Genomic DNA, 21,946 nt, shown 5'->3' with positions numbered 1-21,946 from the left:
GCAAATATATTGCATTCATTTATTATTCTTTCCTTTTATTACTATTTCCATATTATTTGTAATTTACCATATTTCTGTATCCTGTAAATGATTATAAATAAGAGAACTCTCACCCCCATTTAGGTGTGGTGATTCAGCAAACATTCACATGGTATCAGAGCCCTTTCGGTTTAACAACCCTGATCCTTTCTTCTCTATGGCTTCCGAATCTTCTTATCATCTTCTTCCTTTCAATACTCTAATCCATATGATCACCATCAAACTTTCTTCCTCCAATTATCTTCTTTGGAAAAGCCAACTTCTCCCTCTCCTTGAGAGTCAAGACATGCTGGGCTATGTCGATGGAACTATGGTTCCATCACCTCGCTTTGAACCAGAAACCTCTTCAACACTCAACCCCAAATATTTGGCATGGAGAGCAGCCGATCAACGACTTCTCTGTCTCCTACTCTCCTCTCTCACTGAGGAAGCCATGGCTGTTGTCGTTGGTCTCTCTACTGCACATGATGTTTGGCTTGCGTTGGAAACTACGTTCAGCCATCAGTCGAAAGCTCGTGAACTGAGACTCAAGGATGACTTACAGTTGATGAAACGTGGCACCAAACCTGTTGCTGAGTATGCCCGTGCCTTCAAACAAATTTGTGACCAATTTCATGCCATTGGCAGACCGGTCGAGGACATTGATAAAGTGCACTGGTTCCTTCGTGGACTCGGCACCGAATTTTCAGCTTTTTCTACTGCTCAGATGGCTCTCACCTCTATCCCCTGTTTTGCAGATTTAGTCTCTAAAGCTGAAAGTTTTGAGTTGTTTCAGCTCTCCCTTGAGTCCTCTAACTCCACTCCTACAGCATTCACAGTCACTAATCATGGTCGCACCCATGGAAGCCACCCTGCTTCCTTTACCAACCAGCGAGGTCGTTCTTATTCTCACAAAAACAACTCTTCTAATCGAGGACGAACCCACTCAAGTCAAGGTCGTCGACCACCTCACTGCCAAATATGCCGCAAAGAGGGCCATTATGCTGACCGCTGCAACCAACGGTATGTTCGACCTGATTCTTCTCATGCTCACCTTGCTAAAGCCTTTAACACGTCATGTTCTATTGCTGGACCCGATGCTGCTGATTGATTTCTGGACACTAGAGCTTCGGCCCATATGACTGCCGACCCATCTATTTTGTATCAGTCTAAAAATTACACGGGTAAGGACTCTGTGATTGTAGGAAACGGTGCATCCCTACCCATTACCCACACCGGTACTCTTTCTCCTGTTCCAAATATTCACTTGTTAGATGTCTTGGTTGTCCCTCACCTCACTAAAAATCTTCTTTCCATAAGTAAATTAACGTCTGATTTTCCTCTCTCCGTTACATTTACTAATAATCTTATTACTATCCAGAATCGTCAAACAGGAAGGGTGGTGGCAACCGGTAAAAGAGATGGAGGGCTATATGTGCTGGAGCGCGGCAACTCTACTTTTATTTCAGCCCTTAGAAACAAATCTTTACGTGCTTCATATGATTTATGGCATGCTCGTCTAGGTCATGTGAATCATTCTGTTATTTCTTTTTTAAATAGAAAAGGTCATCTTTCTCTTACGTCTTTATTGCCTTCTCCATCATTTTATGTAATACTTGTCAGCTTGCGAAAAGTCATCGATTGCCTTATTCCCGCAATGAACGTAGGTCGTCTCATGTGTTAGATCTTATTCATTGTGATCTTTGGGGACCTTCTCCCGTCAAATCAAATTCGGGTTTCCTTTATTATGTTATTTTTATTAATGATTATTCTCGATTCACTTAGTTTTACCCTTTAAAATTTAAATCTGATTTTTTTTATATTTTTTTTCAATTTCAAAAATTTGTGGAAAATCAATATTCTTCTCGTATCAAGGTATTTCAAAGCGATGGTGGTACCGAATTTACTAGTACTTGTTTCAAAACTCATTTACGTAATTCTGACATCCACCATCAACTCTCTTGTCCATATACACCTGCTCAAAATGGTCGTGCTGAGAGAAAACATCGTCATGTGACTGAGACTGGCTTGGCCCTTCTCTTTCACTCTCATCTTTCTTCTCGTTTTTGGGTTGACGCCTTCAGCACTGCAGCTTATATTATCAACCGATTGCCTACTCCACTTCTTGGAGGTAAGTCACCCTTTGAACTCCTTTATGGGTACACTTCACATTATGACAATTTTCATCCCTTTGGTTGTCGTGTTTATCCTTATTTGCGTGATTATATGCCTAACAAGCTTTCTCCCTGCAGCATTCCTTGTATTTTTTTGGGTTATAGTCCTGCTCATAAAGGGTTCCGCTGTCTTGATCCCGCCACCACTAAGCTATATATCACCTGTCATGCTCAATTTGATGAAACTCACTTTCCTGCTATCCCTAGCTCCCAGACCCAACCTCTTTTCTCTATTCCTATTTCAAATTTCTTAGAACCACATTTTCATCATATTGATTCATCCCCCCCTACCACTTCATCACCGCAAACTCCTCGATCCAGTTCATCCCCGTGTGATATTTGTTCTGACCTTGTAGATGAGTTTGTGCAGGTTGATACTTCTCTTGCAGGTTCCACTTTGCCACCCTTGACTTCTAATTCGACCTCTATTGAACCTCCTGTTGATTTCTCTTCTTTGGGCACTCATCCTATGATCACACGAGCCAAAGCTAGTATATTCAAGACTCGTCATCCAGCAAATCTTGGTATTTTGGGCTCATCTGGACTTCTTTCTGCTCTTCTTGCATCCACTGAGCCAAAAGGATTCAAATCTGCGGCTAAGAATCCTGCTTGGGTGGCTGCCATGGATGAAGAAATTCGAGCATTACAACAAAATGATACTTGGACTTTGGTTCCTCGCTCTGCCAACACCAACATCGTGGGCTCTAAATGGGTGTTTCGTATTAAATATTTGCCTGATGGATCCGTCGAGCGTTTCAAGGCTCGTCTTGTTGCCAAAGGTTATACTCAGGTTCCTGGTCTTGACTACACTGACACTTTCAGTCCGGTTGTCAAAGCTACCACTGTCCGTGTTGTGTTTTCTATTGCAGTCACAAATAAATGGCCTCTTCGACAACTTGATGTCAAGAATGCTTTTCTCAATGGAACTCTTATTGAACGTGTTCATATGGAACAACCTCCTGGGTATATTGATCCTCAATTTCCCACTCATGTTTGTCTATTAAAGAAAGCCCTCTATGGTTTAAAGCAAGCTCCTCGTGCTTGGTTTCAGCGTTTTAGCTCATTTCTTCTCACACTTGGGTTTTCTTGCAGTCGCGCTGACACGTCCCTTTTTGTCTTTCATCAGCAATCTAACATTATCTATTTGCTTCTTTATGTTGATGACATTATTGTTACCAGCAACAACTCATCTCTTATTGACAGCTTTACTCGCAAGCTTCATTCTGAGTTTGCTACCAAAGATTTGGGTTCTCTCAGTTACTTTCTTGGTCTTGAAGCTTCACCCACTCCTGATGGTCTCTTTATTAGTCAGTTAAAATATGCTCGAGATATTCTTACTCGTGCTCAGTTGCTCGATAGCAAACCAGTTCACACTTCCATGGTTGTTTCTCAACACCTGACTGCTGATGGTTCTCCTTTCTCTGATCCTACTCTCTACAGATCTCTTGTTGGCGCCCTTCAGTACTTGACTATTACGCGTTCAGATATTGCCTATGCTGTCAATTCTGTCAGTCAATTCTTGCATGCCCCTACTGCAGATCACTTTCTTGCTGTCAAACGTATTCTTCGCTATGTCAAAGGAACACTCCACTTTGGTCTTACCTTTCGTCCATCCACTGTTCCTAGTACGCTAGTCGCTTATTCGAATGCTGACTGGGCTGGTTGTCCCGATACTCGTCGTTCTACATCCGGCTATTCTATTTATCGTGGTAACAATCTGGTTTCTTGGAGTGCCAAAAAGCAACCTATTGTCTCACGCTCCAGCTGTGAATCTGATATCGTGCTCTTGTCACAACCGCTGCTGAACTTCTTTGGGTTACGCATCTTTTGCATGACCTCAAGGTTCCTATTTCACAGCAGCCCTTACTCTTATGTGACAACAAAAGTGCTATTTTTTTTAGCTCTAATCCCGTTTCTCACAAGCGGGCCAAACATGTTGAACTAGATTATCATTTTCTTCGAGAACTTGTTATCGCTGGCAAACTTCACACACAATATGTACCCTCTCATCTCCAAGTTGCTGACATCTTCACAAAGAGTATTTCTCGACCTCTCTTTGAATTTTCCAGATCCAAGCTTCACGTTCGTTCAAATCCGACGCTTAGCTTGCGGGGGGTGTTAAGGATAGTTGACCGTTCATTGTAAGGCAAATATCTAGATATTTGCCTTACATTACGGGTTACCATATTTGCCCTCTTATTAAAGGCAAATATATTGCATTCATTTATTATTCTTTCCTTTTATTACTATTTTCATATTATTTGTAATTTACCATATTTCTGTATCCTGTAAATGATTATAAATAAGAGAACTCTCACCCCGATTTAGGTGTGGTGATTCAGCAAACATTCACAAAAAGGTATTTGATTACTTTCACAGATGACTTGGTAGAAAAACCTGGGTTTATTTTTTAATAGAAAAATCAAAACTCTTTGCTATATTTAAAATTTTTTAAGAATCATGTCGAAGAAACAAACTCATTTATTAAAGCCTTACAAACTGATCAAGGAGGAGAGTTTACATCACAAGAATTCACCAATTTTTATGATGTAAATGGTATACAAAGACAATTGACAACTACATACACGCCACAGCAGAACGGAGTTACAGAACGAAAAAATAGAACTATTATGAATAAGGTTCGTAGTATGATTTTAGAAAAGAAAATTCCGAAGAGTTTTGGCCTAAAGCAGTGAAATGGACTGTGCATGTACTGAATCGAAGTCCAACATTGGCTGTCAAAAATAAAACTCCAGAAGAAGCTTGGAGTGAACTCAAACCTTCAGTTGAACATTTTAGAGTTTTTGGAGGTATCTCTCATGCTCATGTGCCTGACAATAAAAGAACTAAGCTGGATGATAAGAGTTTGAGTTGTGTTTTGTTGGGAGTTAGTGAAGAGTCGAGGGCTTACAAATTCTATGATCCAACTTCACAAAGGATCATAATAAGTAGGGATGTTGTATTCGAGGAAGATAAGACTTGGGACTGGGATAAGACCTATAAAGAATCCATTATGTGTGATCTGGAATGGGGTGATCGAGAGGAGGCAGTAGATGTGTTTGATGAAAATGAAGAAATGAGCGAATCTGATATAGAAGCTGCAGAGGAAAATATTTTCTCTAGCTCTTTCGCTAAAGCAAGCTCTTCGAGCTCGAATAAGGAGAGGAATAGGAGACCACCAGTCTGGATGAGAGACTCTGCAATAGGAGAAGATCTTTCTAAAGAAGATAATGAAGCTCACTTGGCCATGTTTACCACTACTGATCCTGTAAACTTTGAAGACGCATTGAAGAGTGAGAAAGAATGAAGCTCACTTGGCCATATTTACCACTACTGATCCAGTAAACTTTGAAGATGCATTGAAGAGTGAGAAATGGAGACAAGCCATGGATCTAGAAATGGAAGCAATAAACAGAAATGACACATGGGAATTGATGGAGTTACTGAAGGGCGAAAAAAAGGCTGGAGTAAAATGGATTTATAAGACGAAATTTAATGAAAATGGGGAAGTCGACAAATACAAGGCTAGGCTTGTAGCAAAGGGGTATACTCAACCGCATGGGATAGATTATACTGAAGTATTTGCACCTGTTGCGCGCATGGAGACAATTCGTTTGGTGGTAGCACGTGCAGCTCAAAGAAGCTGGTCCATCTATCAGCTGGACGTGAAATCTGCATTTCTATATGGTGATTTGAATGAAGAGGTCTTTGTGGAGCAACCCTGTGGATATGTGCAAAAGGGACATGAGCAGAAGGTTTACATGTTAAAGAAGACCGTCTATGGGCTTAAGCAAGCTCCACGTGCTTGGTACAGCCGTATAGAAGCCTATTTCATGAAGGAAGATTTTGAGAAGTGTGACTATGAGCATACTTTATTCATCGAGAGAGAAAACGTAGATATAAACTGATTACTATTTATGTTCAATTTAAAAGAGAATTGTTAAGTTTTGTTATTTCACATTTAGCTAACATTCCTGTCGCTAAGGGGATATTTGTTTATTTGATTTAGATTTGATTTATTCATACCACGTTATTAGGAATAGGAGTTGTTAAACTTGAGCTGTTTTTCCTTGTTTTCAGTGTATTCGGTAACGTTATATAATAGTCAATTTTATTCTTATCGTGAGATTTCTCCTAATTCTTCTGATATTTCCAGTTTCTTAACATAGATGTATATTCCACGATGTTAGAAGTTAGAATAGTGTCAACTTCCCTTTTCACTCCAGTACCAGTACTATTGAAGCAGACCTAGGCCGTTTAGGGTTGTATGGTCGATAGTTCAGTTAGATTACCCTACACAACAGATCCATCGTGAGAGGGAACGTGGGATTATGAGGGTAATCTTAGTAGTCGACAAGCATAGGGAGAACCAGTTAAATAGTACTTAGACAAAACAAACTACCTAAATCTAAGAACAAAAAAAATAGTTCACCCCAGAGATGAGAATTGTCACTCAAAAGACCTACGACGCTAGAAATGGGTGAACCACCATCTCTAAACCCAGAGCAGATTCATGAGCAGCTAAAGTACCGCTCGAAGCTTCGAGGTATTTCAGATGCTTAGATAGCATTGGAGACTAGGCCTAACTTCCTAGAGCCCAAAGTGAAGCTCATGGGTACCTACTAAATTAAGGATGCAATGAGAGCCTACAAGTAGATTGCTTACCGAGTATTTTTATACTCACCCGTTTTTCCTTTTCTTTTTCAAGTGTTTGCAGGTTGTCGATCAAGATAGAGGAGCATTTGAGAGCTACTTGGTCACACATTTGGCAGTGTCAATCTATCTTTGTATTTGAGCCATTTGTATTTAGTTTTGTAATTGTTCCCAAATCCATTTTTCCCTTTGTAATAAATTCGAACAACATCTACTTGTAATTAGATTTTATTTTGTATAATTTTGGTGTTGCTTGGTTCTAATTCATTTAAATTTTCTCTCATTTTCTAATTTTTTTTTTTTTAATTTTCACTTTCATTTTTTTTGGTCACGATGTTTCGAAACATCTAAAATCGGGTTGTGACATAAAATATGAAGGTTATACTCCCAAGAGTTACAAAGAAATCATCTTGATTTTATAATTTAAGCTTTTCTGGTCTAGGGGTTTACATATCATATCCACGAGGGTTCCTATATCCAACTGGCTACGGTTTTCATATCATCCCTCGAGCGATGGTGACACCCACTAGCACGAGAAATAATAAACACACAGTGGATCAATTCTGCCTCTGCCTCAGCCAATATGCAGTGGTTCTTCATCGATCGATTCATGTTTGGTTCTTCATCGACGCTAGAAATGGGTGAAACACTATCTATTTCTAGCTCGTTTCAATTGTCTTACACCGGCTCCAACTTGATTTAGTTTTTTTCTTCGGTTTTAGTTTGATTCAGTTGTTTTTTTTTCTCTAGTTCTAGCTTAGTTTAGTAGATTTCTTTCTAATGCACGTTTAGTTCGACTAATTTCTTCAATCCATGTTCATAACCGGTCACCAATGGTCACTAAGGAGTGATTGTTGAAAATGATTTTTGGTGAATAGATTACACACTATATGTTTCAAGTAATAAACCACTAGAATCCCTCGATATTGATTGATAAACTATATGATAGTTTACATATCTGACCATATTAGGGGAGTGCCTTACCCTACTTTTAAAATGATTTTCAAGTAAGAACAAGGTCATGGTACGAAACTTACCGACATGGTGGAGAATCGAGTAAGGAGGCAATTCTAGATTTTATGTTTAACAAACTCAACTAATTAAAGGATTCACTCAAAAAATTAATAATAATAAATTATATTAAATAAGTTTTACAAAATCATTAAATTCCACATGAAACAATAATAAATTCTACTAAAATATTTTTATTTAAATTAATAATCAATCGTTACGGTCGAGAATCCTTTCTAAGCATCTCCCCCTGATCCAGATGGGTCCTATGCACACAAAAAAAAAATATATATATCAAATCATATATTAATGATCAAAACATGCATTATCACTTTAATTACGACCCGGGTCAATAATTTTATCATTAACTTTTTAACCTAAGAACGAGACCATTGTCCATCCCACTTTTTCATCTCTGTTGTGAGATTCCACATCGGTTGGAGAGGAGAAAGAAACACCTTTTACAAGGGTGTGGAAACCTCTCCCTAGTAAACGCGTTTTAAAAACTTTGAGAGTAAGCCCGAAAGAGAAAACCCCAAGAGGACAATATCTAACTTAGACTGTTATAAATGGTATCAGAGCCAGACACACCAGGCGGTGTGCTAGCGAGGATGTTGGGCTCTGAAGAGGGGGTGGATTGTGAGATACCACATAGATTGGAGAGGAGAAAGAAACACCCCTTATAAGGGTGTGAAAACCTCTCCCTAACAAATGCGTTTTAAAAACCTTGAGAGTAAGCCCGAAAGAGAAAATCCAAAGAGTACAATATCTACTATCAGTGGGCTTAGGCGGTTACAAATGGTATCAGAGCCAGACACTAGGTGGTGTGCTAGTGAGGATGTTGGGCTCTGAAGGGGGGATGAATTGTGAGATACTACATAGATTGGAGAGGAGAACGAAGCATTCGAGAATGTTGGGCTCTGAAGGGGGGTGGATCATGAGACGAAACATTCTTTATAAGGGTGTGGAAACCTCTCCCTAGCATACTCGTTTTAAAATCCTTGAGGGTAAGCTCGAAAGAAAAGCTCAAAGATGACAATATCTGCTAGCGGTGAGCTTGAGCCATTACATCCGCTCTATCTCTATCCATACCATAAAACACAATTAACGTGATGATCTCTATACTATTAGATTTTATGATCGTGATTATGCGAATGAATCGAGAGAGGAAGAGAGAGAGAGTACCATGGAAGGAGGAGGAGGAGGGATGTTGTGGAGCATATTGTGCATCATGGTTTGCATGAGAGATGGCATTTGGTCTCTAAGTTGGGAAAGCTCAGTCTTCACATTCATAACCTCAGCTTGCATTGCTTCATTTTGTTCTTTCAACATTCTCACCTCTTCTCCATTGTATGAACATTCATATCCTTCCGACCTTCTTCTTCTTTCTCTATCATCTATCTCTGTACTCACAATCTTCTTTTGTAAGCAAAAACGCTTGCATGCCCATGCATGGCAATAGGAATAGGAATAAGGAGTGTTCATACCAGCCGAGAGGTTGGCGATGGCAGCCACGACGTCGCTAATCCCTTGGCGGTGAATGTGGTTGCGCGCTTCTTCGATTTGAAGGCAACGTTTTTGAACCTCCATAACCTCTTGGTGTCGGATCTCCCTTTGTTCCTCGCAGCTCCGCAGCGTTTGAGCTAACATCATAGCGCTTCTCACAATATTATCTTCCATTTTCCTCCTCTTTGCCTTCGTCTTCTCTTTCTTCTCGCTCGACTCCGTCCCCGATGAGGATGATTCTACACACACACAATTAATTACCAATTTTTCTCGTCATAATTAATCAACTAAAAGTATATACAAGTTGAATTGAGTTAATCTCTTAAACCAACTCTGAAATTTCGAATTGATCGGATTGGTGACTTAAACCTGAAAGATTGGGTTGACTTAAACCTGAAAAATCTGATTTGGTTTTGTTATAACCCTATTTTTGGGATGGTCCGATTGACTTGAACAAAATAAGTCAACCCATGAACTAACCAAGTCAACTCAAACTAAAACAAAACATAACACTTTGAGTTGATATGTCAACCCATGAACTAAGCAAGTCAACTCAAACTAAAACAAAACATGACACTTTGAGTTGGATAGTCCAAGTTAGTCGAGCTTTTAAGTCATAGAAACCCGGGTAATTAATAAACATATAATACTAAAAAAAAAAAAAATTCAGGAGCTAGGTTTTATTTTATTTTATTTATTTATTTATTATTATTATTATTATTTTTTTTTTTTTTGCATAATATTTAATTATGGAAAGGCTGAAAAGTGAGTTTTGCATTGCATGCTTAGATTGAAGGGACCATATTGTATTATCGTATCTTAAAATTAAAATATATATATAAATAATTTAATATTAACCTTAAAAGGGGATTTGTATTATTATTATTATTATTAATAATATTATTATTATTAGTTTTAGATACCCAAAAGGATCTCCCCACGATCTCAATCTCATCACCACAATTTCATCATTGTCTTTCTCCATTCCCAATATTATACATTATTTATCAGTGTTGCCCCCCAGCTTTTACAATTTCGAATTCTACCCCAAATCCCAACCGTTGGATGAGTTGATGAAGTAATGCAATCGAAGGGTGAGATTTGGAGGGTGCATTGTAGAGCCATGAAGGTGAGCGTAGGGGATTAGAAAAGGAATAACGAAATGAAAAGGAAGAAGAATACGGGAGAGGGTCCTATTAAAATTTGTGGCAGAGTCAAACCCTGCAACTTTGACCCAAAATATTAACTCTTTTCTCTCTCCTTTTTTTTTTTTCTTTAAATAAAATTATAAAAAAAAAAAAAACAATTTTATTTATTTTATTTTATTTATTTATTTTTAGTAAAGGAAAGGTCCAGGACTTGGGGGGGACGATTTTAATAGTATCACGCACAAAAGAACAAAAACAAAACAGACTCACCTGAAACCGCCGGGGAGGAATTGGTCGCCGTCGTGGGTGGTGGTGGGGGAAGGGCGGGGACGGCGGAGGAAGGAGGCGGAGCTGGTGGAAGAGCAACAAGGGGAGTAGGAGAAGTAGTAGGAGTAGTAGGAGTAGTAGTAGTAGGGGTAGTATTGGAAATAAGAGGTCTTTGAGAGAACTTTCTGTGGACGACGTCGTTTAAGGCTTGATAAACTTCAAACGCCATATTGGAAGGAAGATTGTTGTCCTTACGCTCGTGTTTCTCCATTTTCCAGTAAGAGGGAATTTGGGATTGTTGGTCACACGCGCGGGATTCGTAGTCGCGGACTTTTTTGTAGTCGCGGAGGAGGTTATCCCACTTGTCGTTGCACTGATTTTGGCTACGGTGACATCCGTGGCTCCAGCAGTAGTTTTCGACCCATTTCCACCGTAGCTCACCGCCCTTTCTGGCTGTTGGATCCGTCGGAGGAGCTAAGGTTACCTTGTTCCGTCTCTCGTCGTCTAGCTTTTTGGCGGTTATTAGAATCATTGTCTCTTGGAGTGTCCAGTTTCCTTTGCGGTACTCTCGGACTATTACTGTGGAGGAGGAGGTTGCTGCTGCTGCGTTGATTCGGGCGCCGCCGCCATGGATTAGCGGCAAATGTAGGAGTTGTTGTTGGTGGTGGTGGTGGTGGGGGTGGTGCTGCTGCTGCTGCTGCTGCTGATGCGGTGGCTCCGATGATGTTGTCGGAGGATCCGACATGGCTTTGGCATCTCACAGACTCTCTCAATGGATAGAGAAATAGAAAGAGAAGAGGCGAAACTTTTTCTTTACTTTTTCTCTCTCTCTCTCTCTCTCTCTCTTTCATTCTGTCTTATTATTATTATTATTATTTATTTATTATTATTATTATTATTATTATTATTTTAATGTTGAGTATTAGAAGTAAATAACTCCAATGCTACTCGAGAAAATAAAAAAAAAAAACATTTATGTTTTATTCTTCCTCCTTAAATATCAAAATGTTCCCTATGAATTGATCTCACGAGTAAATAAAAAGTTGGATCTTACCTGAATCGACCCATCTATTCTTTTGAAGAGAAGTTTGGTTTCAAATCCTAATTCAAACGAGAGAACTATGTCATGCTAATGTGTCTTGGATGATCCACATCTTAGGGTTAGGCGCTGATGAGCACATTCAATTATCCATGTGGCTAAGAGCCCTCACAACCCAGACACAACGACGCAGTTATCATGGACGCGCTCTACCACTGAGTTAATAGCTTGTCGTGTGGGCCTCTCGCTCGGGCCCACTATGCCAAAAGCAAGAGAAACCCGAAACGCCATCTTTCTCTTAGCTTTTTTCATCCCCATGTCGCCACACGGAAGAGATATGAGGACGTAAAAAACGGGACCCTATTAACTTGTTCCGACCTACGATAATAAGCTCATGAGCTTAGTTTTACTGATTTCATTTAATTTATATTTTACCAACTGAAATTTTGAGTTGTTAGGCCGAATAGACTTCGCAATTCTACTTCATCTAACCCAAAAATTCATAACTTAAATCTTATAAGACTCAAATATTAAATATTTATACGTCACTATGCATCGCTAATATTGGTTACAAACATCAAATATTTGTAATTCTTGAAAAATGTAAATTTGCGAATCGACCCAAATTTATTCAGTTTTCTAAAAAAATTAACTCAATCCAACCTAAAAAAAATATAACCCAACCCAATTTTTATGGTTTGAGTTAGTTCAGTTATCAAGTCATATGAACGCTAGTCGGATACTTAAGTGACGACGAGAATTATGAGTAAGCTAATAGACATTTTAAATAATATTTTTATATTAGTTTAAGAATTAAAATTTATTGTGGTATTTACATATAAATTTTGATTTAAGTGAGATAAAAAATAAAAATAAAAATAAAAAGTTTAGAATTAGCATTGAAAAGAAATACTATTTTAAGGTTGGGTTAGAATGATGAATGATTAGAGAAGGGGAAAGGTAAAATAGTGCCACGTGGAGAGAGGAGAGTGGGGTCCACGAGAAAGCTTCACGTGGCGTGATTTCATTATGGGTAGTTTACAGTAACAAGAGATCCTTCCAATACCCAATCAATTGCGAATTTTTGAAGATATATTACAAACGGATGTCCCTTTCAATTTCTCGCGATATCATTTTTTTTCAATTTCTCTTTCGTCAATGTGCTGTTTCCTTCATGGGGGCAGCCTTTTAACTCCCTTTTTTTTAAAAAAAAATATATATTATTTCTTTTATTTTATTTTTATTTTTTTATAAAAATTGATGAGTATATGTTATAGATACTAGAGGACAAGTGGATATTAAACTATATTTTTTATATAAAGAATTAATTATTTTTTTTTTTATGGCAAAGTTTAAAGAATTTATTAATGTTTTATTTTTAAAATATGTTTAAGCTTTCAATAATATTTTAGAAATATTTTTAAACTTAAAAAAAGCTTTATTAATATTTTTCAATTTTTTAAAAAATTCAAAAATGTCGCTAATGATTGTATTATGTTTAAAAGTAATATTAACGCACTTAATTTTTGTAAAAATAAAATTAAAAAATTTATTATCATTTATATATATATGAAAAAAAAAATCATTTAACGGAGATCTTTAGTTTAGTTTCTTTTTTTAATTTTACTTTTAAAAGTTTATCAATATTTTTGAAATATGGGATTAATGGTGAGTGTATTTTTGAAGTTTTTAAAAATTTAAAGGCGTTTTTGAAATTCTTAAAAAAAAATGTTAAGGGTATTAATGAAACTTTTTGAAAATTCACGGGTATTTTTTAAATACTTTTAAAAGTAAAAGGGTAAGAGTTCAAGTTTGCCGCTAACGGATACTATTGTTTTCTTCGGACTTTTTGTTTTGAGCTCTCATATTTCTACACTCTTGTAAAGAATGCTTTTTTCCCATCCTACGTGTCTGGATGAACGAATGCCTACAAGAATGTCGAAGAAGGGTGATAATCCGAAATAAAAGAAACATTTTTTTTTTTTTTTTTTTTTACATTTTGAATCTTGAAAAGTGGGCCCCACCATGGAGTTTGAAAATGTCGGCTCTGACGTGGCATGTGTTCAAAAGTTCTCCTATCATAATTGAAGAAGCCCATTCATGTCAGTCTCCATTTACTTGGCATCGCTCAATATTTTTTTGGGGACCAATTTTAAATTTTAAATGCTTTTATGGCTAAACGTATTTCTTAATACAATTTTTTAAATTAGGCATGGGTGAAAATGATATTAATTTTTTTTTTAGATCCTTCGCTTTTAACAATTTAAAAGATAAATTAGAAAAAGGAAATGTATTTATATGAATTCAAACTAAATGCTAGCCCATAACATTAATTCATATTCATTTTCTAGCATAATCAGATAATTTCTATCCTTCTTATACATTCGTCGGTACACTTATAACATATGAAATTTGGCATCAATCGGATACTCAAAAGACGCTACATGGAGTCGTATGATTGCTCGCCAAAATGACATCTACTTTAAAAAGATTGGAAATGCCTCAAAATGTACTATAGGGGGATGCATGATGTCAGTTCTCTACCACCACAAAGCCCTGTGGCCTAAGCGAGCTACTCTGGGACACATGTGTGTCACAGTGTGGACGAGTATCCAGGTGTCTTCCTTTGAAAAGGATCTTTCAAGGTCAATATCAGACGACATGGGTGTGTCGGTATTGTGCCCTAGCCCATGTTTAAGAGGTTAGATTATGCACTTGTTATCCAAAACAGATGTTGTTAATGGTTTAGCATGAACACGAGAGAGTCCAATGCCCATTGAGAACTCGAATGGAAGGATGTTCGGGATGTCTCGATGAGATGATTGACACATGGGTCAGTTTTGAATGAATGTGTTCTAGCAAGCCAAGATGGTCGAGTTGTCTTGAGACATGGGATATTATCATGATGAATGAGTCATGTTTTGGGAACCGAAATGATGATGAGATATGACGTTGCTTACAAGAGACCTTAGCCTAGAGTACAGGCAAGGTCGAATCGGGTGACTTGACCTAGTGTAGAGACATGTCGACTAGAGCCGCACACAATTGAACATGCACGCACGAGAGTATGGATTTCACACAAGTTGTGTTCGGTTAGCAAAGGAAAACCTCGTCGAAGGTCCGGCGAAGCCACAAAGCTAGACAAAAAATGTGGGGCTTGAGTTCTCCTTTAAGGCTTGTGTGAGCACGTCAAGATCACGACACCACACAGTTGAAGAAGTATGATCGTGACACCTTTCATCATGTCTTACTAGTAGGATGTCACGATCATGTTATGCACCAACCATGTGACCACATCGGTCTTTCATGGGAGTAATCTAAGGCCACTTTAGGGGTAGCAACCAAGTTGACCATATGTCTTGAAATAAGCCAAGGTATATGTTTACTCCTTAGTTACTCAAGAAAATATAGCTCATTGGACACCATAAAGAGCATATAAATAAGCTACTTACTCAATTTTTGTTCTTACTCCATGTTTTTCATGTAACTAAGAGCTCGTTGAGGATGGGGATAGATCAACCACCGAACCTCTTATTTTGTTTTGTTTTAAAATGTTTTTTTAGTCCGTTCTTTATTTTGTTTTTAAACGATGTATCTATAAACCTACTTTGATATAACGTAAATATATGCATGTATTTATTTTTTAAAATGCCTTGTTTTTATTTTACAAAAAAATTTACCGTGTTTTCAAATTACGATCCGTACTTCGATAACCCTAAAAAATTAAGTTGTGACAAATAGATAGTACATGGACCTTGTATACTATGATTAGTTCACGGAAAGTGAACTTATATTCCAACTCTAATCATCAAGTACAATTGGATGAACTCTGATGTAAGAAGAGAAACCGAAACCTTTTAAAACGTGATCACACTAATAATGAGTTGCACGTCATTGTCATACTCTAGTTAGAGTATCTATGGATAACGATTTTATTTATTTATTTATTTATTATTATTATTATTATTTTTTTTGGTATGGAGTTAGGAATTTGATCTTTACCTGGCATTAGTTCTTACACAAATTTAAGAAAATCTATGTTATGATTAATTTTACCTTTGAGTGTGAAGTATGGTGTACAATTTTAATGTTTTTGCTTTTAAAGATCTAACAAGTGTTTCAGATGTGGTTGGCAACTGGGTTGCAAAGGTGGCAGTGTGAAGAAGCTCGATTTTAGTTAGATTTTAGGGGTTTTGTGAAGGAAATGAATTCTTCATCCACGTCGCGGAAGCATTGGGAACCGTTTTGATTTTTATTAAAAATTAAAATAAAAGCAATAAACTCGAGAGTAAAAACTCTACCTTTGTAGAAACCCTAGCTTGCAAGTCCTTGAAGTTTTCCAACCATGCAAAAGCTATTCAACATGCCACGAGATCTTTCTTGCTATGACTTGAATACAAGATCAAAGTTTGTGGGAGCCTCTTGAAAGAAAATTCCTAAGAGATTGGAGAAAAATAGTTTCGAGAATTATCTGGAGATGTAATTTCATTCTCCAGAGGAAGCGGAGAGATTGGTATATGTTTGACTCAACCAGAGGGTTCCATTTAGAGGGACTTTTGGAGAATATTTACCAAATAATATATTTGTATATTAGGATATTATACTTTATCCAAATCATATTTAGATATTATAAGATATCCTAATATATATTTAACTAATTTGAATCTGATTCAAATTTCAAATATATTTTTATTTAATGTAAATACATTAATTGATTTAATATTTAATTGTATCAAATCTAATAAATATATTTTTCTTTAATTTAACTTTTTGTTACTGTGAGCTAGCAAGGAATCTTATGGACCTACAATGATACAAAATTGATTAATTAAACTCTTTAATTAATCAATTTTCATTCGTTAAGGTCACTCCACTGTAAACCTAGAGTTGTACTCTTATATACTGCAGGACAAATTATGTCCATTGATATAATCATTACAAGCAAGTCGATACTTCACGAGTTTTCATAATTACAGTTGGGTCAAAAGTCCATTTTACCCCTGTAATTACATCTTTCATCTTAAGACCACTAATTCTCTAATGAACCATTTGTTTATGATCCAATCATAAATCAAGTCCTTCTCGAGCCAATGAGAGGGTGGGGCCTATTGTTCAAGTCTCGAAATCAGTACTTAAGAGAACAACTCATCTACTTTCCTTGTATGTAAAAGAGTGAATTCCATCTCATCATATTATGTTTTCAACTCCCTATTTGGTCAAGTCTCCAAAATTGTAGACATATTGAATCGGCTAAAATAGTCATTCTCACCCATGTAAATTAAAGGAGGCATGAGTTCATAACTCACTCAGGATTAAGATCGAGTCGCATATGATCATCATGTGAAATATTAATCTTCTCAATTAACCGATTTATAAAGAGGGGTTAAAATTTCTTGGTCCAGTCTTATACAAACTCATTGTATAGGATACCCCCACTTACATGTCTCTACATGAACGATTTGGATCAAATCATTTGTAACGATTACAAAGTGGACCGTATCAATAGTGTTACCAGGATAAAGCTCCCAACCTTATCCATATACTATAGACTCTTTAGGTTATTATTTGAACACGATCCTATTGTATGTCAACCACATACTGTTCAAGATTACATTAATAACCTTGAATTTTTATACCATGGATAACATTAAATTACAAATAAAATAATAAAAATTATTGTTAAAACTAAATAATTAATTACGAGGCTTTAGGGCATAAATCCCAACATTTTGGACATTAGCTTCAACTTGAAGAATACTACAAATTTGGTGAAGGAAGTAGAGGATATTGAGGCCTAGAACGAGAGACTGAAAACATAGGACATGGGCAAGCGGCTTGTTGGCTGTACGAGATGACCCGTCTTGTCAAATCGAATTAGTTTTCTATTTGTCGCATGTTTGGCTTGTTTTCCTCCTATTTTCTATTCGTTTTCTATGACACTCCTCTTTTCTCTCTTAGTATAGGACTTATTTGAAGAGTATGGAGGAATTTAGAGATTTTAAAAGACCAAAACTGATACAAAAAGTACCGAGCATACTAAGTAAGTAGTACCCTAGGACTTTAGATTAAGCTATGTTTACCGTATGTATCGATACATGTTATGAGAGGCATGTTATTAAAGATTATGATCAAATCAAGCTACTTTGATGTCACAACTCGATTTTCGAAGATTTTTGAAGTGCAGGTCCTGACTTGAAAACATAGTAAAACTTTCGCAATTAAAGAAAAACATTTAACACGTAAAGTACATACATATTTTCAGTATATCAAATAGAGTTCATACATACAAAGTTTAGGCATAAAATAAAGAACGGATACAAAAAAATTTCAAAAGAAAACAAAGATGGAGGTTGGGTGGTTGATTTACGGCTTCAGCTCTAAATTTCACTCCCATCCTCGACCAACAACTAGTTACCTGAAAAACAGGGAACACATGGAGTGAGTACGAAGACTCAGTAAACAGCCTACTTATAGGCTCTTGATTAGGATACTATATATTCACGAGTATTCAAGAACCTAACAATAGCTTGACATGTAACCATAGATTACTCCCTATGAAAGACGAATGAAATCACGTAATTGTTGCAAAACATGGTCATGACATCCTGCTAATAAGATAGGACACAAGACACATTTATGTGAGAAATATGAGGCCAATCATGACATCCTGCTCGTAAGACATGATGCAAGACATCCCACCTAGAAGAAAAATCAAGGGCCTTGTAACGCACCATGTGATGGGAGGTTGTGGTCACTTAAGATATAGCATCACAGTATCTAGCAACTTAGGCATCACGATATTAAGGCATGGGATGTGCAGGTATGGGCTTGCATGGTCCTAAGGAGGTCTTAAGGATCGTATGACCAGAGGGCATACTTAAATTCTTAAAACTAAATAGGGGCAATATGGTAAATTTCTACCTAAATTTTGGATTGAGACCCATAAGCGATCCAATGGTTATGAAAATTTACTAGTCCCTTCAAAGTCATAATTCGAGGTCATGAACGGGGTGCTCTTGGTGCACGATATATTAATAGTCCCACATATACTTGAATCTTATAACATACCCTATTCATGGCACAGGCACAACCCTAAAGTAACATAAACATTCTCATTACTATATTCATGTCTCATGTCACAAGCACTTAGAGTATCATGTAAGGAGGTCTTATGACCAAAGGGCATACTTAAATTCTTAAAAATCCCGAGTCTTAGTTAACAGGGGCAATATGGTAAATTTCTACCTAAATTTTTGTTCGAGCCCCATACGTAATCCAATGGTTATGAAAATTTACTAGTCCCTTCAAAGTCATAATTCAAGATCATGAATAAATTTTCAATTCGTTTGAAGGTCATTAGGATCATGAATCGTAGGTAATATGCCTTAGGGGCATTATGATCATTTTACACGGTTACTTGGTTTCGTCACTTAACCATGTCTAATGACCACAAAATTTTATATATAATATTAATATGTCATAATATACTTGACGTTAAAACTTCATGAGCAACAAAGTTCATTTTAAATGTTATTTTAATGTTACTTGAATCTCGAGTAAAACATTCGGTTCAGGTCTTTAATTCACGATTCTTAATCTATTCCTTCCATATTACTTTCTTTAGTTCTTACTTAATTTAAGGATAATTTCAAGGTCCAAATAATTCTTACCCGTATATTTTAAGAAACAATCGAATTGGCTACTTACCTCTTGGTCGATGTTTGAGGCCTTGATTCTCGAGCTTTCGATACTCGAATTACTCCAAATTTTTCTAAGTAGTTTCCTTAGTGAGTTTAGTTTCTGTGAACATTGAGAATTTTATGAGAACTGGTCTAGAAGGAGTTGAATTTGATGAAAAACTTAGGGATGATATATTTTGGGATAACATGACCGATTCACGTGGTCGGTTCAGTTGAACCAGCCATGTCATCGTTCTCTTCCTCCATCTGGGGAAGAAGACACACGTTGTGATATCCCACATTGGTTGGAGAGGAGAACAAAAGACCCTTTATAAGGGTGTGAAAACCTTCCCCTAGCATACGCGTTTTAAAGTCTTGAGGGGAAGCTCGAAAAGGAAAGCCCGAAAGGGAAAGCCCAAAGAGAACAATATCTCCTAGCGGAGGATTTGGGTTGTTACAAATGGTATCAGAGCCAGACACCGAACGATGTGCCAGCCCTTTTGCTGTTCCCCAAAGGGAGGTAGACACGAGGTGGTGTGCAGTAAGGACGTTGGGCCCAAAAGGGGTGGATTGTGATGTCCCACATTGGTTGGGGAAGAGAACAAAAGATGTTCCCCAAAGGGGGTAGACACGAGGTGGTGTGCAGTAAGGACGTTGGGCCCAAAAGGGGTGGATTGTGATGTCCCACATTGGTTGGGGAAGAGAACAAAAGATGTTCCCCAAAGGGGGTAGACACGAGGTGGTGTGCCAGTAAGGACGTTGGGCCCAAAGGGGGTGGATTGTGATGTCCCACATTGGTTGAGGAAGAGAACAAAAGACCCTTTATAAGGGTGTGGAAACCTTCCCGCCTTTTTGCTGTTCCCCAAAGGGGGGTAGACACGGGGTGGTGTGCCAGTAAAGACGTTGGGCCCCAAAGAGGGTGGATTGTGATGTCCCACATTGGTTGGGGAAGAGAACAAAAGATGTTCCCCAAAGGGGTAGACACGAGGTGGTGTGCCAGTAAGGACGTTGGGCCCAAAAGGGGTGGATTGTGATGTCCCACATTGGTTGAGGAAGAGAACAAAAGACCCTTTATAAGGGTGTGGAAACCTTCCCGCCTTTTTGCTGTTCCCCAAAGGGGGGTAGACATGAGGTGGTGTGCCAGTAAGGACGTTGGGCCCCAAAGGGGGTGGATTGTGATGTCTCACATTGGTTGGGCCCCAAAGGGGGTGGATTGTGATGTCCCACCTTGGTTGGGCCCCAAGGGGGTGGATTGTGATGTCCCACATTGGTTGGGGAAGAGAACAAAAGATGTTCCCCTAAGGGAGGTAGACACGAGGTGGTGTGCCAGTAAGGACGTTGGGCCCAAAGGGGGTGGATTGTGATGTCCCACATTGGTTGAGGAAGAGACCAAAAGATGTTCCCCAAAGGGGGGTAGACACGAGGTGGTGTGCCAGTAAGGACGTTGGGCCCAAAGGGGGTGGATTGTGATGTCCCACATTGGTTGAGGAAGAGAACAAAAGACCCTTTATAAGGGTGTGGAAACCTTCCCGCCTTTTTGCTGTTCCCCAAAGGGGGGTAGACACGAGGTGGTGTGTCAGTAAGGACGTTGGGTCCCCAAAGAGGGTGGATTGTGATGTCCCACATTGGTTGGGCCCCAAGGGGGTGGATTGTGATGTCCCTCATTGGTTGGGCCCAAAGGGGGTGGATTGTGATGTTCCACATTGGTTGGGGAAGAGAACAAAAGACCTTTATAAGTGTGTGGAAACCTTCCCCTAGCAGACGACTTATAATAAAGTATTGAGGGGAAGCCCGAAAGGGAAAGCCCAAAGAGGACAATATACGCTAGTAGTGGATTTGGGTCGTTACAAATGGTATCAGAGCCAGACATCGGACGATGTGCCAGCCTTCTTGCTGTTCCCCAAAGGGAGGTAGACGGGTCGTTACAAATGGTATCAGAGCTAGACATCGAACGATGTGCCAGCCTTCTTGCTGTTTCCCAAAGGGAGGTAGACACGAGGCAGTGTGCCTCGTGTGCCACAGTAAAGACGCTGGGCCCGAAGGGAGGTAGATTGTGATGTCCCACATTAATTGGGGAGGAGAACAAAAGACCCTTTATAATTGGTTCCTTATCCTCCCCTCAAACTTAAGAATTTGTGTGGGAGGGATGACTTTGTATGATTGTGGCCACTTTTGGAGTCAAATCTTCACCAAGTCAACTCAAAATATAGATTATTGCTGTCTTTTGTAGCTCGATCCAAACCCCTCAGAACCCGACTCCTTCATGAAACATGTTCATCAATATGGAAGAAAAGAGACCATAGAGAGAAAATTGGAACTTACCTAGAAATTGAAAATCTCAAATTTCTCCCTTCTCTAAGCTTAATGGAATTTGAAATCTTCACAAGAAATACTCCTTGAAATCTTAAGAGGTGATTGGAACTAGTTTGAGAGGATGGATTTGCGTGCAGG

The 21,946-nt window shown here is 38.2% G+C and overlaps 1 protein-coding gene across 1 annotated transcript; it reads right to left on the bottom strand.

Moving 5' to 3' along the window:
* Positions 1-7,953: 7,953 nt before the first annotated feature.
* Positions 7,954-11,614, bottom strand: LOC111777792 (uncharacterized). The gene is made up of 4 exons (XM_023657511.2): positions 10,781-11,614; positions 9,344-9,601; positions 9,042-9,259; positions 7,954-8,122 (listed from the first exon to the last, which is right to left on the bottom strand). The coding sequence occupies exons 1-4, from the start codon at positions 11,520-11,522 to the stop codon at positions 8,093-8,095; spliced, it is 1,248 nt and encodes a 415-aa protein (XP_023513279.2). The 5' UTR covers positions 11,523-11,614; the 3' UTR covers positions 7,954-8,092.
* Between the last annotated feature and the right edge of the window lie 10,332 nt (positions 11,615-21,946).

This window comes from Cucurbita pepo, chromosome 1 (genome assembly GCF_057944985.1).
Source record: "Cucurbita pepo subsp. pepo isolate OVF chromosome 1, ASM5794498v1, whole genome shotgun sequence".
In the NCBI taxonomy this organism is placed as follows: domain Eukaryota; kingdom Viridiplantae; phylum Streptophyta; class Magnoliopsida; order Cucurbitales; family Cucurbitaceae; genus Cucurbita; species Cucurbita pepo.
The sequence above is the reverse complement of the archived record's forward strand: the minus strand, read 5'-3'. Positions and strand labels throughout refer to the sequence as shown.